Source organism: Urtica dioica, chromosome 2 (genome assembly GCF_054948205.1).
Source record: "Urtica dioica subsp. dioica isolate 48M chromosome 2, U.dioica_male_clone48M_v1_H2, whole genome shotgun sequence".
In the NCBI taxonomy this organism is placed as follows: Eukaryota; Viridiplantae; Streptophyta; class Magnoliopsida; order Rosales; family Urticaceae; genus Urtica; species Urtica dioica.
Genome location: NC_142757.1, coordinates 32,462,896 through 32,478,804, shown reverse-complemented (window position 1 = coordinate 32,478,804; position 15,909 = coordinate 32,462,896). Strand labels below are relative to the sequence as shown.

Below are 15,909 nucleotides of genomic sequence, written 5' to 3'. Positions count from 1 at the left end.
CCCGCGGTACCGCGTCCAAGTGCCTTAAGTGCGCCTACACAGTGCCACTAATGCCTTCACGCTCGAGCCCGACGCAGACGATGTGCTCGCACTTGCTTGCGCAAACAACGGGCAGGAGAGAGTAACAAGTGCCACTCTCTTGCATTTAATAAGGGTTATAAATTAGAAGATATATAAGTAGCTCAAATTCTTAGCGATTGTTTCATGTGAGACTCTTTTCCACGCGCATTTTCTCGCAACACTATTTTGTTCTTTAGTGAACAATCAAATGAAAACAAATAATTGTTAAATAACAATTATTTTTCCAACACTATAGTCACGGAACTCTTCAATGATATGAATCCAAACACACAAGGAAATGCAATACGTTCCACCGCACATTGTGTTACAGAAGTTTATTACAAAGAGAGAGAATCCTTATAGAGCAGAGGAAAGAAGAGGTGATTGAAAATGGCGATAGAAAGAGAGAGAGACCGCAAGTGTGTGATGATTGATTGAGATATACTATTTGTCAACTTGATTGAGTTTGCCAAGTCCATTGCAGTTAGCACATACGATCTGAGCCTGATCTTTCCTCGCGGCATTCGCTCTCAGTGTCGCACTTTCCTTCCTCACAAATCCAGCCCCATCACACTCTGGACATCTGTGTGTATTTATACACATATACATACACACAGGGCATATTAGTACGGATATCTTCGAGCAATTAACAGGAGAAAAAGAAGAGAGAAAAACTTCACATGTCTTTCCGGGAGAAGAGAATAGGGAAGCCGGTACCGAGAAGAGCCACCACGGCGGCTCCGGCAATCAGGTAAGCCGTTCCGTCAGCCGAGACATCTCCAACCGCTGCGACCACCGTGGAATGCCTCTTCTTCTTCTTCTCGTCCGTGTTCCACGACAGACTGCAGAGAGAAGAAGGCTTGTTCGTTGGCGAGCACTGCTTCGCCGGATTGGGAGGGAAGATCGTCTGAAGAGAAGACATCGACGCCATAGCTCTGCGTTTTTTTTCTTTTCTTTTCTGGTTTAGATCTTCTTGAGGAACATAAAGGGATGATGAGGCAGGGTTTTGGTTGGTTTTAAAGAAAGACATGCTTTTTATTTTTATTTTGGATTACAATAGCAAATGGATAAGGCCACGTCAGATTGTCACGACCCTAGTGAGCTTACCTTGCATTGCAGATAAGCTGGGTCCCAAACAAGCTTGACTGGCTTATATGAATCCAACACCATAGCACCCAATAATCTATCTCCACCGGAATAAATAGGAACAAAGAAGTCAAAGAGGGTCAAGTAAAACACAGAGCTGTTACTACGTTTTTCCTCATTTCTACCACCACAGGACATTGAATCAAACAAACAAATGAAAATAGGATCCACTAACTCCAGAACCAGTATGTGCTTCACTGACCTCTTTTGTCACACGCCACATGGGAAGTAAAAAAATCTTCTCCATTGGGTTTTCAAACATACTTATGGTCAAACCAGAGAAACCAATAAACACAGTAAAGTTATGGTAAAGTACAAAAAGGAATCGCAGTCGATCCCCAGAATCTCCCCAAGTGTTTTGTTACAACCTGGATTCGATCTCGAAAATGGAGCATAGTCAATTTTTCATCGAACTTAAACTTCCTTCTTTCTTTCTTTCTTTCGAGAGAGACTAAATTTTTTGTGATTGATGATATCATCTGACGCATCAACTGATTTCAAAAAAACAGTCTTATCCGCCGAGTACACCATAACATTTATGATGCTTAAACGCGTAGGTCCCGTCCATCCGTCCGACATTATGGTGCAACCATATTCCTTCCACACTTCCCGTTGCTGATCGATATACTTCTTGACGGATGCAACCTCTGCTTTCAAGTACGTGTTATAAATCTCATACGGAGTCGGAAGCGGAATACCTGGACCTGTAAAGTTTGAAATGATAGTACAGTTGGACACCACAATACTTGTCAAATTAAAATCGGTAGTTCAAAAATTCAAATATACGAGACTTACCAACTGCCACAGCTTCATTGATCATGTGTCGAAAATGCGGCGACTTCACTTTGGCGGCTGGTATGTTCTCGTGGATGACGTAGCTGCTAACAGCTGTTCCTAGACGCCATTTCAATTTAGGATTCGTGATTTCCGGGATCGTAGGTTGTCGTCCACTATCTGGCCGAAAATGAGGTGGTGGTGAAATCCCTGAACCCCCACCAGGGCCGGATCTACAAGCATCCGGCTATGTCTCTTGACGGCCTCTTTTAAGAGCTTGCATCATATCACGTTCGTATTGTTGGTCGGGGTCAAGCTCTACGTGAGTCGGACCGAAGCGTCCGGCCACGTGGTCGTCTACGGTTTCTTGAAGGACGCCCTTGTTTTTCTTCTTTTGGAATGTCGCCTCTTGTAACGCTAACATCTCCGTGCGTACTCCTGAAGGAACACTCGTACATGCCTTCATGTTTTTCTTCGGATCGTTTCCACTTAAGTGTAACTTCATCCGTGTGATTCCCCCTCCCCTGGTAACGTGCCCACAATAATTGCACGTGAAGTGGTTCGGGTTTGTTGCACCTGGGGTGCAATGCTTACGAACTCCTTCCTCGCTCATCTTCGATATACCTGCATATTCAATTCAACATTTCAATCAAATTTCAACTTGTCAAAAAATTCTAATCAAACCAAGGAATTCAATATGTCAACAAATTTATTTCACCATGACATTAAATTCAATTCAACTAATTTCAATTCAATATGTCAACAAATTTCAAGATATAAATTGAATTCACAATACTTTCTTTCAATTCAAAACGTAATAACTTCATTTCATAATCTAATGTCAACATGTCAACAAATTTATTTCAATATATCAATAAATTCATACACTTAAGTCGTAAATAATTTCATTTCTAGCATATACAAGATAAAAATTAAACACAAAACCTTACTTAAAAACATAAATAAAACTTGAATTTCGGTTTTTTCAGTCGCCGGAAAAACTCAAGATTCGCCGGAAAAAATGGTGTTTTGCCGGAAAATTTCAAGGTTCGCCGGAATTTCACCAAAAAATATGGAAAAAATATATATGATAGATCGTCACATTACAAACAACTTTCATGAAGATGATTATATGAAAAAAAATCAAATTACTCAAGAAATTGAAGGTGCAAGTTTCAGAATCTAGGGTTTCCAAAACGACTTGGAAATTCCTTCAAATCGGCGGAAATTCGTCGACATATTGTTGATTTATACCTTCAGCGTGACGAAAATGATGGAAAGTCGCCGATAGACGTGGAATTCCTCCGACACCCGAGTTGTCTCCTCCACAGCCGCGAGTCGTTTTTTTTTTTCTTTTCCTTCGAATTTCTTCGACTTTCCTGGATAAGAAGATGGTTTTATACAAAGCTTGGAACGACAACTACCGGCATAAAACGACAGAAACAAAATGTCGTTTCGTGGAAATTCCAGCGACATCAAAGATGGAAACGACAACTTCCTCTTCCGCTCGCCGTTGACCCATGGAAATGGAATTTCCAGCCGAAATTCCTGGAAATCCGGCGGCATTTGATTCCTTGGATTGATTATTGATTGTGTTTTTCATAAACTTAGGGTCTTTCAAATAGACCAAGAATTACAACCTAATGAGCCGGGCCCAAAATCATAACCTAGTTACATAGATAAACCCTAATTATGTAATCTAAATTCGAAATAATAAAAAGACATAATTTAAAAACTCAACTGCATAATTAAAAACTCTAATTTCATAATTGAAAACCTCTAATTTCTCTAGATAATAACCCTATATAACTAAATACTCTAAATATATAACATGTTTGTCAAGTGGCTTTCAGTTGAGTCAACTCAGTTCTGAAAGAATCCTGGAAACCCGAGACGAAAAAATAATGATCAGGCTAATCACTAATCACCGTCTTTCATAACAGCCCTGATCCAATAGTAGTGAAGAGTTGTCAGACAACGACATTACGACAAACACACAAGTAAATAACCACCCAATGAGAAATGACTCTCTTTAAACCAAGGATTAAAATCTCGCATCTCGCGGTCGTACCGCACTTTTAATTTTGAGGGTATCTCATCTCGTGCTGTGGTATCTCCTCTCGTGCTATTTGATGACAGTTCGGGGTATCTCGTACCATATGGTATACCACATTCCGTGGGATATACCGCAAAAAAAAAAAAATATTACGCGGGGTATTTGAACAACTTTTTAATTAGGATTTTGTATAAATTTAGTTTACACAAAAAATAAATTTTAAAATAAAGTTTTCAACATTCCACACATAAAATTCTAAATAGAGTACCAATCAATACACATGTAATAGAGAGTTCACAATCATTGTCGCTACTCGTTGGTAGAGTGTCGGGGGCCCTGAAATGTATGATGTTGTTGATCTTGCATCAGGCAATACTCGTACCAAGTCATCATGTGAGCATATGTGGTCAGATAAGTCTCCACGTGACGATCGTAGTTATACTGATCTAATGCAACATAAATGGAGTATTTTGAAAACCTGGTCGGTAATGAATACGAGGTTGGACCTCATCTGAATAGTAAAAATTCCTTAAGATGGGGGGAGAGACGGGCATGACGGGGACATGTACAGGCACAGGGACTATCATCGAATACTCAGGATAAGTGTAAGACCCGCCATGCGGCTCTACTGGATACGAGAATTATGAGTCCTCCAGTGTCATCGAGAACCCACCGAAAAACTGTGACAATTGATCAACGTCTTTGCTAGTAGAAGAGAATGACATTGCATCAGAAAAACCCCGTAAGTGTTGCCTCCATATCTTGACTAAAAAAAGGCTAGATTCATGCGGTCGTATTCATCGTCCGTTTGTGGTACGCTATATCCACCACCATCGCCGAATTGAGGATCGTATCCACCACCACTGTTGTATTGCCCGCCACGTTCTTCACCATGTCCATTACCACCAACACCACCACCACCTATGATTATAATAAAAACGGAATTAGAAAATAAAAAACTTGTTTGATTAAATTATGAGAGCAATCTTACCTGCGTTATCATCTGAGGCATGACCAGTATCATCTGAAGAACTTGAAACGTCTTGAGTCTCTCGATGGGAGGGAGAGGGGGGGCGGACGTTTTCGTTCAAAACTTGGTTGACATCAACTCCAAGATTTGCAGCCTCTTCAGCAATGTGCATATCCGGGTTCTTATTTTCTTCATCTAGGTGAACGGGATCAATCCAGTGAAGCATCTCATCATCTCCTTCATTTTGGGCTCCCGAACTTTCAAAAGCCCGTTCGATAATGTCCAAAGGATCTAAAGGCACCACTGAATTATCGAAACTTGTACTTCATGTCTCTCATGTTCAGCTTCATGTTGTAACTGCAAAATACAAGTTTCTCCAACCTCTTGTATGCTAGGCGGTTCCTCTACTTTGTATGCACTAATGCAAACGTGCTCCAATTCCTTTCACATGCTAATGAAGATGCAGTTTGGGAAAGGATTCACATAACTAATTTTTGCAATATCGGAGTAGCATTTCCATAAAGCTCCCACCAATTTGCTAAAATACATACACATTATCAACATTAAAAGTCGAACTATAAACCATCTTAAATCATTACTTGAAATTATTACCAGCTGCTAGAGTACCCCTCACTGATATCGCATTTTTTGGACAAAAGTCTCCTTTAGCGTTTCGAAATACTAACAACTGTATATTTGAAAATATAAATTATTAGAAATTAATATCAAAGATGTGTGCATAAATACCAAGAATATAAATACCTCGTGTGCATAAATACGAAGAATATAAATACCTCGTGTCCCAGCCTAGATGAATCATCGTGTGGGTGCAAAACGTCAAAGACCTTTGTCACCGATGTCATGTGTGTACTATCCATATGAACCTCTCTGTTGTACTGTAACTTTGGATTAAGGAAGTAAGCTACATTAAAAAAACGGATAATTGTTAATAACTATAACGTCTAAAGTAGTTAACCTCATTAAAAATGTTAAACGTAACGATTACCTGCTTCATGTAATGGATGAAAAAATTGGCTGGCCTACCTGTTCTCGACAATATCAACAACCCATTTTTTTCCCGTGAAGTCCCTCTAATCTTTTTTTCATCTCATGGAATACGTAGTATAATAACCCCATGGTTGGATGCACTTCGGTGTCAAAATCATTGAGACAAAACGTTCTCCGAAACAGATCTACTTGTCTGCATACGAGCTAGCTTGTGATCGTCCCACCATTGACTCGTAAACATTTGTTTCAGCGCAGCTCTTTTTTCGCGAAGACTTCTAAGAGCCAAATAGTTCGTAGCGAACCTTGTTGTCCCAGGACGCACAATTTCACCTGGAGAAATGTCTCTTAGATTGGATAATAGTTGACCATGATTGCCTTAACGATGGCTTCAACGTTCCATCTCTTCCCGATATCTTCAAACATCAAGTCCATGCAATGAGCGGCACATGGAGTCTAATACACATTGAACCTATAAAACCCAGTACTTAATCAATATGATAAATTTGAAATTAAAATAACAAATTTCAAATACAAGTTGTACCTCTTCATCAACTTTTGCCCAGCCTTTTTGTAGTTAGATCCGTTATCCGTCACGATTTGTCTAACATTGTGCTTCCCAACTTCATTCATGGCATCTTTGAGGATGCCATGAATGTAGTCTCCGCTCTTGATGTTGTTGGACGCGTCAATCGACTTCAAGAACACCGTCGTTCCAGCACAATACACCATTATATTTATGATGCTTAGCCTGGTGGGGCCCGTCCAACCATCAGACAAGATCGTACATCCAAACTTCTCTTAGTTCGACCTTTGGTCATCGACATATTTTTGCATATCCGCAACCTCGGCATCAAAATACTTGTTGTGGATATCACACGTCTTCCTTTCTATCTTCCTCTTTTAAAAAAAAAAAAAAAAAAACTCTATCTTCCTCATTACATTTTTTTACCAGATCTGTAAACTTTTTCTCTTTCTCATATTACCAAAAAGAAAGTTTCCATCTTTTAGACATTTTGAGCAAGCCATACACATGGAAAGGAAACAAGACCTAGATTACATAAAAAAATAATAAAATAATAAAAAAAATTCAAAACCCAGATTTGTAAAGTTACCATGCGGGATAGAGGGAATTGCGCGAGATTTGGGCAAAGTTGGACAGCTAAGCGACGGAAAACGAAAGTCCCGCACGAGAAGATGAGAGATTTGAGCAGATCTTGCGATGGAAGAGGCGAGATTTGCAGAGTTTTTTTCTCGTCCGAAGCTTATGATAAGCTGCGATTTTGGGTGGGTTTTTTTTCCTTCATTTTTTAACTTCAGTTGAACGAGAAATTGGGGCAAGTCAAAACGCGAGAAACATTGCGAGATATCGCGAGAAACGGATAACTTTGCGAGTTATTAACATCTCGCTCTCGCACCTAGGCGAGAAACGAGAACTCGCGCGAGATACCCCCATCTCGCGCGAGATTTCAATCCGTGCTTTAAACAACGATTACATCCCATAAAGAATAAATTTAAAATGAGCGCCAGAATGTATAGTTGCGTGGGCTACATGAAGGCCTGTAGAATTCAAATGAAGAATTTCCAGCTAGAACTCAAATGAAACACTGAAGTATAATGAAGAACTCAAATGAAGAATTTCCAGCTAGAATTCATCGACCAAAAAAGTATAATGATTCTGGTTAAGATACCAAACTGCAAGCACACAGCTTATCAAAGCTATTAGAGTCAAGAAATGCAAACCATTAACGACCTGAAATAAAGAAGTTCCAGGTCCACATGCCAGAATTCATGGACCAGAGAAGTATAATGATTCTCATTAAAATTCCAATTTGCAAGCAATCAAAGCTTTAATCTTCATTCATAGTGGTCGCTGTGTGGACTCAGCATTGATACGTCAGAAAGAAATCAGCTTGCTCGACTGCTAGTTTATCATTGAAATCCTGATTCATTGTCTGACCACATTTCTTTTTCCTACTTGCTTTATGCTCAAAAAGTAATACCGCAAGATAAGATACTGCACTTAAAAGTTAAATGTACAACAAAAAAATACATTCACGGTTGTAACTTACCCAGATGCTCGTGGAACTTCTTCAGTCTCAGTTAGATATAAGCTTGATCGCGTTCTGCTTGTCGTGTCAAGGAGTAAGCTTGAACTAGAGTCTATCATAAACAAACCGAGCTTGAACTCTCAGATGTTCATATGTGCCCGTTAACAGTCTCGCGTGTCATTAATGACCTCGGTTACATTTAAACTTTAAAACAAACTTTTTGTGATCTACTGTCGGTGAAAAGAAATTACAAATGAAGTATTGAGGTCAAGCCCTGGAATAGTTCATTCTTTATCTCGAAGCGATTTTATTTGAACTTGCACTCTAAAATTATCTCTAAACTCCCTTCTAAGTTCATGCTCGAACTTTATAGCTTGAAAAAAGTTCGAACCTACTTGTTAAGAGAGCCAAAACTTGAGCTTGAATTCTAAAGGAATAGGGTTGGAAGCTTGAGCTCAAACCCGGTATATCTGTTATATACATAGCTTAAACATTCAAATATTCGGCTAGACTCGTCAACAGAGGTAAATACATTATAAGGGGAGAGTGAGACAGAAAAAAAAGTTAGGCAAACAACTCTTTCAAGCAAGAACAAAATGAAATGGTTTAATTTTCTTAATATCATCAGAAAACAAAATCCCTCTCTCCACGGAAGTCAAATAGGAGGGAGTGATAATTGAATCCATGGCCATGTATACTATATACAACCAGCAAAAAAAGAAAAACATTATACAAAAATATATAAATATAACTACAGGCTGCAATACAACCACCACATTAGTGTACGAAGAAAGTAAAGACCTAGAAGTAAGCTTAAACAAAAATGTACCCATTTCTTCCTCAGTTACTATCCAAAGTCCAATGGCGACTCTCCGGTCGCCTAGACGAGCCACCGCGGAATAAGCTTCTTCGTGTCGACCTCGACTGGGAGGCCGAAACCCTCAGCCTTCCGAAGAAGGAGGCGAAACGGCGAAAGGCGCGGCCGACGCCGCCTCTCTCCTCGGCACGACCACCGACGGAGATCCTCGTCGCGGGGACGGCGGCGGAGGTGTTGAAGCCGCCGTCCATCTCGGTGAAGACGACGGGATCGGCGGCGGCCCTCCTGCCTCCGGTGAACCTCCCGACGGCGAAGCCGCCTCCGGGAAGGCGCCAAATGGTGAGCCCCTGGTCTTGGGCGGAGTGCGGGGGGAGTGCGGGGAGCTGGTGGCGGCAGACGGGGCAGGAGTTGCGGAGGGAGAGCCAGGGGAGGATGCAGTCGGCGTGGTATATGTGGCGGCAGGGCATCTGGCGGGCCTCGGAGTGGAGGCGGAAGGGCTCCTTGCAGACGGCGCAGTGGGACTCCGTCGACACGTGGCCGGTGCCAATGGTGACCACCGGCATAGACTCGATGGCGGCTTTCGAGGCCGGCGGGTGGTCGGGCCCGCTGATCTCCAGCTGAAGCAGCTGGTCCAACAGGCGGTCGAACCCGGACCCCATCAGGAACTCCGACATGCTCGCCGGGAGTGGGCGCAGACCCGACCCCGCCCCGTCGTCGTAGTAGAGCTCGAAGTCCCCGCCGACCACGTCGCGGAGGACTATGACGGGGTTGAAAGGGCTCCTCTCGCGGCTGCTCCGCCGGTACGTGGCAGCGGCAGGGAAGCGGTGGACGGGAGATCCCGACGGCGTCTGCATTTCTTCCACGAATCCGCCGCCGCAATCGGGGCAGCTCACGGCGTCTTGCGGCCGGACTCCCACTCTGATGTAACGGCTGCATCCGTAGCACCAGTACGACGGCCGAACCGAATCCATCTCAAACCGGCTGCATCCCAAAGACCCTTGCTTTTTTTTTTCCCCCAAAGACCTAGAAATGAGCAACCCGAAGATCAATATCGATCCCTCTTTCTCTCCTGCACTTTCAAACCCTAATAAAGTCCTTCGCTTTTGTCGATAATTGACAGAGACCTCGAATTACCTTCTAGAGTTGGTTTCTTTCGCTTTCAAATGCACGAACTACAATTGTCGACTTGAAGGCGACGATGAAGAACAAGAAAAATCCAAGTCCAAATCAAGTATTTCAAGGGATAGATGAGAGAGAAGAAGAGAGATCATTTTGGAAATAAAAAGCGTAGGACGGTCAATATGCCGTTGTGTCTATTACGTGGCGATCTGTAATTTGCTGGAGGTTTTAACGACGTTAGAGTTGGACGTTAACAACTGACAGAAGCCCACGCTCTCTGTAGACGACGACCACCGTTCTTGACGTTCTTTCAACGGCAAGGGTTGATCAAAAACTCAAATGTTGACTTCAAAGAAGAACTTGTCGTTTGGTTTCCAGGAGACGGAATAATTTAGAAAAGAATATTCCTTTTAAGTTTCTGAATCTCAAATCACTGAGCAACGCCAAAATGTTTGAAATTTCACGGAACCGAACGAGAATCCAAGTTTTGGAGAATCTATCTACCAATTCGTACAAAATCGTGTCTTTCTCTAGGAATCGCGGTAACTTTGGCGAAAATGGTCCGGTTCTCAATTAGTGAAATCCGTTTTGGTTCAATTGGTTTTTTTTCCAAAAAATCATGGTATAAAAACGAAACTCGGGACCAAAATCATAAACAAGTCGGAATACTAGGATTTTTTATCGGCGCGGATGTGAGCAAATTAGACTGTTTACCATCAAATCCCGTGGAAACTTTGAGCTTTATGGACATTCTGACATCGAATCATCACTGCGTTCCGGCGGAAAATTTGCGTTAGGATTGGTAAGCATATAGATTCCGACATCTTATAGGGTTTGATGAAAAATTGTGTTTATGGGTTTTTTTTTGTTGGTTTTTGATGTTTAAGTTCAATTTCTTAGTTTGGAGCATCATTATTGCCATTAATCTGAGTTTGAATATATATATATATATATATATATATATATATATATATATATATATATATATATATATTTGTTAGATCCAAATTTTTTGAAGTGATGAATAGAGGTTCCTATGGTGATGGAAGTGGTCGAGGTGGAGTTGGATACATACCACCATCGGATGAGGACTGTGTGTAACAACCCGATTTTTTTTTAGTCGTTATCCAATCATAAAAGTTTGAAATTTATTTTTATACTTGTTAATCATTTTTTTAAACACTATAACTGAAACAAATATTTATTCTCAACTAAATACTTTAACTCTAAAGTATCATAATATAAATAAATGCAAAAATATTCCTTCATCGCTAGAATAATTATTTATCTTCAAGAGGTTCTAAATATAAAGAAACATACTTAACACATTTATAATAATAACTTGGCAGCGGAAAACATTTTATTTTGCGTAGCGGTATCCATCCCCCACCCTTTACTCTTGTCGCCACAACGATTCCAACACAAAGTCATTTACCTTGCACATGTCCTACAATGCGAACGAAGAAAAACATATACAAACATGTGAGCTAAAGCTCAGTGAAGTTCATGTAAAACTCACAAAACATTTTTCTACATATTAAGAAATAAACATTATAAAGTTTTATTAAGTCTTATTATCAACGTGATACATATCTTGTTACTTGATTCATGATTTTCGGGAACCCCTAGTGATCGTATCGTATCGTGCGCACTGAGGCTTATGGAAACAATGCGGCCAAACATTGTTTCCGCCCTCCCTGAACATGCACGACTCACCTTATCGAGACATAAACGTCTACGAGGTGGGTCGCAAGAACCTACTCTGGCGTAGGCCGATACGTCACCTACTTAAAGTTTTCACTTGCATACTTATTAAATTATTTACATGGTAGAATTCATGAAATAAAAATTGGTCTAAAACTTGCTTGATAATTCTTAGAGAAAAGTGACAAAAATTAAACGTACTTTCCTACATAATAAATCATAATTTCAAAAATGTCATAAGATAACTTAAGAAGACATAGACATACGTAAATATCATACAGACACTCGGTTTCAAGATATTTAGCACTCGAGCTAGTAATCCGACTCTTTCTCGAACCTATAGGAAATCAACTTATGAGCTTCTATAATCTATCCTTACAAATCCAAGCTTAAGAGATAAAAGACCTATAAGAATATTAAAGCTCTAAGAACGATCTAAGGCTCGGAAAAACATGATGCATATCGAAAATATAATTTGAAAGTTTGTAAAAACGTTGCTGGAAAAATTACTTTCAGAATGACATATGGTCACACTTTTGTTAATTACAGATAGCTCGTGACTCGGAATTCAGTGATTCTTTTTGCAAAACAACAATAACATATGTACCTTTAAAATGACATATTAAACTTAATTTTAAAAGAAAAATTATACGAACTAGGCCACTTGAAACGTTGAAATTGTAATCTACCCAACGTTTCATCTATGTTTCAAACATAGCCAATTAATCCTACGTGGCCATTATAATATGATAGAAATTTACATTATTAACCTTTTAAAAAAAATCTGTCATGCGATACCCACTACGGTTAAGCACACAATTGTTTCCAATTTAAAACAAATATTTAAATATGTGGTACCACTATTTTCGCTCTCTCTTATTTATTATCTAACATTTATTATCACGATTGAATTGTGAAAATTTTTGTCTTCATAGAGAGAGGGAAGTCTTCATACAGAGAGGGAATATTCCATATTTATGGGTTTAGCAGACACAAAATGTTAATTTCTTTGTCTCTGAGATACAACAAGATTTAAAATCGCTTGATTGATTCAACAAATGGCTCCAGCGATTGAATCTATCTAACCGCGGTTGGCTCGGTGATTTTGTTGCGTATTTCTGAGTCTGATTCTATTACTTCGATGGAGCTCAGAATCCAGGTCTCAAAGGGCTTCTTAGTGAGAAACTTCTAGATATGGATTGGAAAAAAAAATCGCCATCTGCGAATTGGTGGATCACGATCGAAGGTCATCATCTTCGTCTTTTTCTGTTTTTTTGTTAAATCTCGAATATCTTTTTTTGTTGGATATGGGATTTTTTTTTAAAACTTTGTTAGCTGTTTATTTCAGTTAATTTGACACGTATTAATTGGTGGTCACTATAATTAACCATTATTTACTGAAATTAACTTTCATTTCGATTATACTTCTTCAACCTTCAAACATTTTTTTGTATCCGGATCATCCATGGTGTTCTACACATCAAAAGTCTTTGTGGAATATTCTTCGTTGTTACTAAAATTAACCATTTTTTACTAAAATTAACTCTTATTTCGATTTTTCTTCTTCGCCCTTCAAGCAATTTCTGGTCTGGTCGTCAATGGTATTTTTTCGCGTCGAAGATCTTTGCGGGGTATTCTTCGTTGGGTCTGAGAAGCAAAGAAGGGTTTTGATTTTTTTTCTAGGTTCGATGTTGATGGTGGAGTTTCGAGAAGAAAATATCTTTGGACAGTGATAGGAAATGGGGGTTATTTTCAAATATTTTGTATTAAAGTCTTCTTCCAGCTTTATGCGTTTGTCAGTGTATTTTATCTTATGGGATTCGATTACAATTTTATATTCTTTTATTCTATATCGATTATTAAATAATCAGTTTGCTGTTTGAATTTGAAATTTAAATCACACAAGGGTATATTAGGTATTTCATAGTCGTAAAATTCAGTAAATGGTTATATTACAAAATTTACCAAACGTGGACTAGAAACTAAAAACCACGTTTCAAAATGGCTACGTTGCTAGTTTGCCCATTTTAAAATCTATAAAACGTTCCCAGTAATATTTTGAAGTTCATTTAACAAATCTGTCCGGATGAGAAAACATTTTCGGCACACAAACTTGAAAGTACTCGTTAGAACTCTTTAAAACTTCTTTTATGAAATTTCTTTTTGGAACATTTAAAAGACATAATAGATATACAAAAATATTTTTAAATTAAAACTATTACAACAACTTGTTTAAAAATATACTCTGTAGCATGACATCACTTCTCGGGTCCTAAGGATATCTCCCGAGCAGTGTGCATTTAGAGGATTTTATGAAAAAAATGAAAACACATAAAATACTTATAAAAACATAGTATAAAAGAAGAATACATATGTAGCTACGTTTTTGTATACCCCATTAACAATTTGAGTATTCAGAAGTGATAAAAGCTAATTACCAAAGTTACATATAACAAAAGGCAGATTTGAAAAAAAAAAAAAACATTTCATGCATGCATTGTAAGGTCCTAGTTTCTAGAGTTTGATAGGAACACTGAAATAATACTAGAACAAGAACATACTAAGGAACTATAATCATAAAGAATTAAGACGGGAAATTGCTAACCTCTTGGACTTGAAGAAAGGGCAAGAATTATACTTCACTTTGATCTCTAGAAGGAATTCTAATGAACTCTATGGGCATGTTTGGTTCAAAAGTAAAATTTGAATGGTAATAGGAATGGTAATGGGAATAAGAATGTAATGGAATAAAAAACTTATTATCTTATTTGGTTTGATTTTTTTATTTATTTAGAAATGGAATGGAATAAAATAAACTTGACCAAAATAGCCTTTATTCTCTCAAAGAACGTCATCTTCCCCAAATTATTTTTATTCTCTGCAACTGTTTTTTCAAGTTTTAAAATGTTGAGGTCCACCACATTTCATAAAGAAATGTCTCAGACTATGATGATGACGATGAACTAGTAATAGCGCCGCTCGCCAACGGTCCAGTTCCGATTTCCTTTTCTCCAACTACCCATCGCTTCCCCCCTCCGTCGCCGACGATGTCAACTCCGACGACTCGGACTCACTCTCCGACGCTTTCTCGCGCGACCACTTCCGTGTGTTCGAGTTAAAGGTCCGGCGCCGCTCAGCCGCCGCGACCCCCGCCACCATCACAACTCCGGCACCGCCAGCCCCAACTTCCTCGATTGTTGTCTTCCTCGATTGTTGTCTCAGATTGATTTGGTGGTGGTGATTTGAAGCTTCAATAGTGTATCTAACGTTTAAACAAATAAATTAGTTGTGTGATTTTTTTTTTGGGACAATCGTGATTCGTGACCGTTTTTTATATCGAAGGAAGATTCTGATACACATTTTTTTTTTTTTAGTTTATTAGAAAAAAGGTTAGTTTGGTAAAAATTATTCATTCAATGATGGAATGGATCATTCAACTGCCTATGCTAAGTAATCAAATTAATTGAATGACCATTCAAAATAATCATGATTACAATCTTTAAAACTAAACCAAACATAGTAATGAGGAGTTTTAGGAATAGATTCCATTCCATTCCTTTAAAATGTTGCCAACCAAACGTGCCCTATATTCTTTGAATTGTTTCTCTCCACTCTAACTCACTTTGTTCTCTCTATAGACTTAAGAAATTTTGTGATGAAGCTAGTTGGCTTGGAGAAACCGTGCATGTCTACCTCTCTCACTCTTCTATTTTTTAATTTTATTTCCTTATTGAAACACAATCAAAATCTTACACATCCATAGATGTTCTATTCTAGGGCTTTGCATAGTAGTGCATGTGATAAGGTTGTTCTTATCTAGCCATTGGAGATGACAAAACTATGACACACCCAAAAAGCTATCATACACAAAGTAACTTTCAAGACAACAATTTTTGTCTTACTATGACAACCTTACACCACACCAAGAGAAACAAGTCAAAGTTTGACTTTTCATGCCACAAGATTGTTGGAAAGGTGTCTCATTGCTAGAAGTTGTAAATGTGTCACAATATAAAAATGTGTCACATTCTTGATTAAAATCAATAATAAATAATTTAAAAGCAATTAAATTGAATTGATTCATGAAACATGAAATTAAATATCGCATGACATGAGGTGCTATCAAAAATTGAATCTTGACTTTTTTATCTTGAGTCAATTTTCTTAAAATAGAAAGTTTGACTTGAAACGAGACTTTTCTAGAATA

The 15,909-nt window shown here is 38.8% G+C and overlaps 2 protein-coding genes across 4 annotated transcripts; both read right to left on the bottom strand.

The window, feature by feature from the left end:
* Positions 1-269: 269 nt before the first annotated feature.
* On the bottom strand, positions 270-1,100 carry LOC149404411 (uncharacterized). 2 transcript variants are annotated; one of them, XM_089608060.1, is made up of 2 exons: positions 741-1,079; positions 270-643 (listed from the first exon to the last, which is right to left on the bottom strand). In XM_089608060.1, the coding sequence occupies exons 1-2, from the start codon at positions 989-991 to the stop codon at positions 505-507; spliced, it is 390 nt and encodes a 129-aa protein (XP_089464186.1). In that variant the 5' UTR covers positions 992-1,079; the 3' UTR covers positions 270-504. The 2 variants fall into 2 exon arrangements, with proteins under 2 accessions (XP_089464186.1, XP_089464187.1); XM_089608061.1 differs by having other exon boundaries at positions 505-643; positions 778-1,100.
* A 7,541-nt stretch (positions 1,101-8,641) lies between these two features.
* On the bottom strand, positions 8,642-10,129 carry LOC149404410 (putative E3 ubiquitin-protein ligase RHC2A). Of its 2 annotated transcripts, none has more exons than XM_089601331.1 (2): positions 10,014-10,129; positions 8,642-9,948 (listed from the first exon to the last, which is right to left on the bottom strand). In XM_089601331.1, exon 2 carries the CDS (start codon positions 9,848-9,850, stop codon positions 8,903-8,905), a length of 948 nt encoding a protein of 315 aa, XP_089457457.1. In that variant the 5' UTR covers positions 9,851-9,948; positions 10,014-10,129; the 3' UTR covers positions 8,642-8,902. The 2 variants fall into 2 exon arrangements, with proteins under 2 accessions (XP_089457457.1, XP_089457459.1); XM_089601333.1 differs by having other exon boundaries at positions 8,642-9,902.
* Between the last annotated feature and the right edge of the window lie 5,780 nt (positions 10,130-15,909).

Coding starts and splice junctions, on each gene's coding strand:
- LOC149404411 (XM_089608060.1), bottom strand. CDS start 991: ATGGCGTCGATGTCTTCTCTTCAGACGATCTTCCCTCCCAATCCGGCG. Junction 644..740: donor CTCTTCTCCCGGAAAGACAT/GTGAAGTTTTTC, acceptor AAATACACACAG/ATGTCCAGAGTGTGATGGGG.
- LOC149404410 (XM_089601331.1), bottom strand. CDS start 9,850: ATGGATTCGGTTCGGCCGTCGTACTGGTGCTACGGATGCAGCCGTTAC.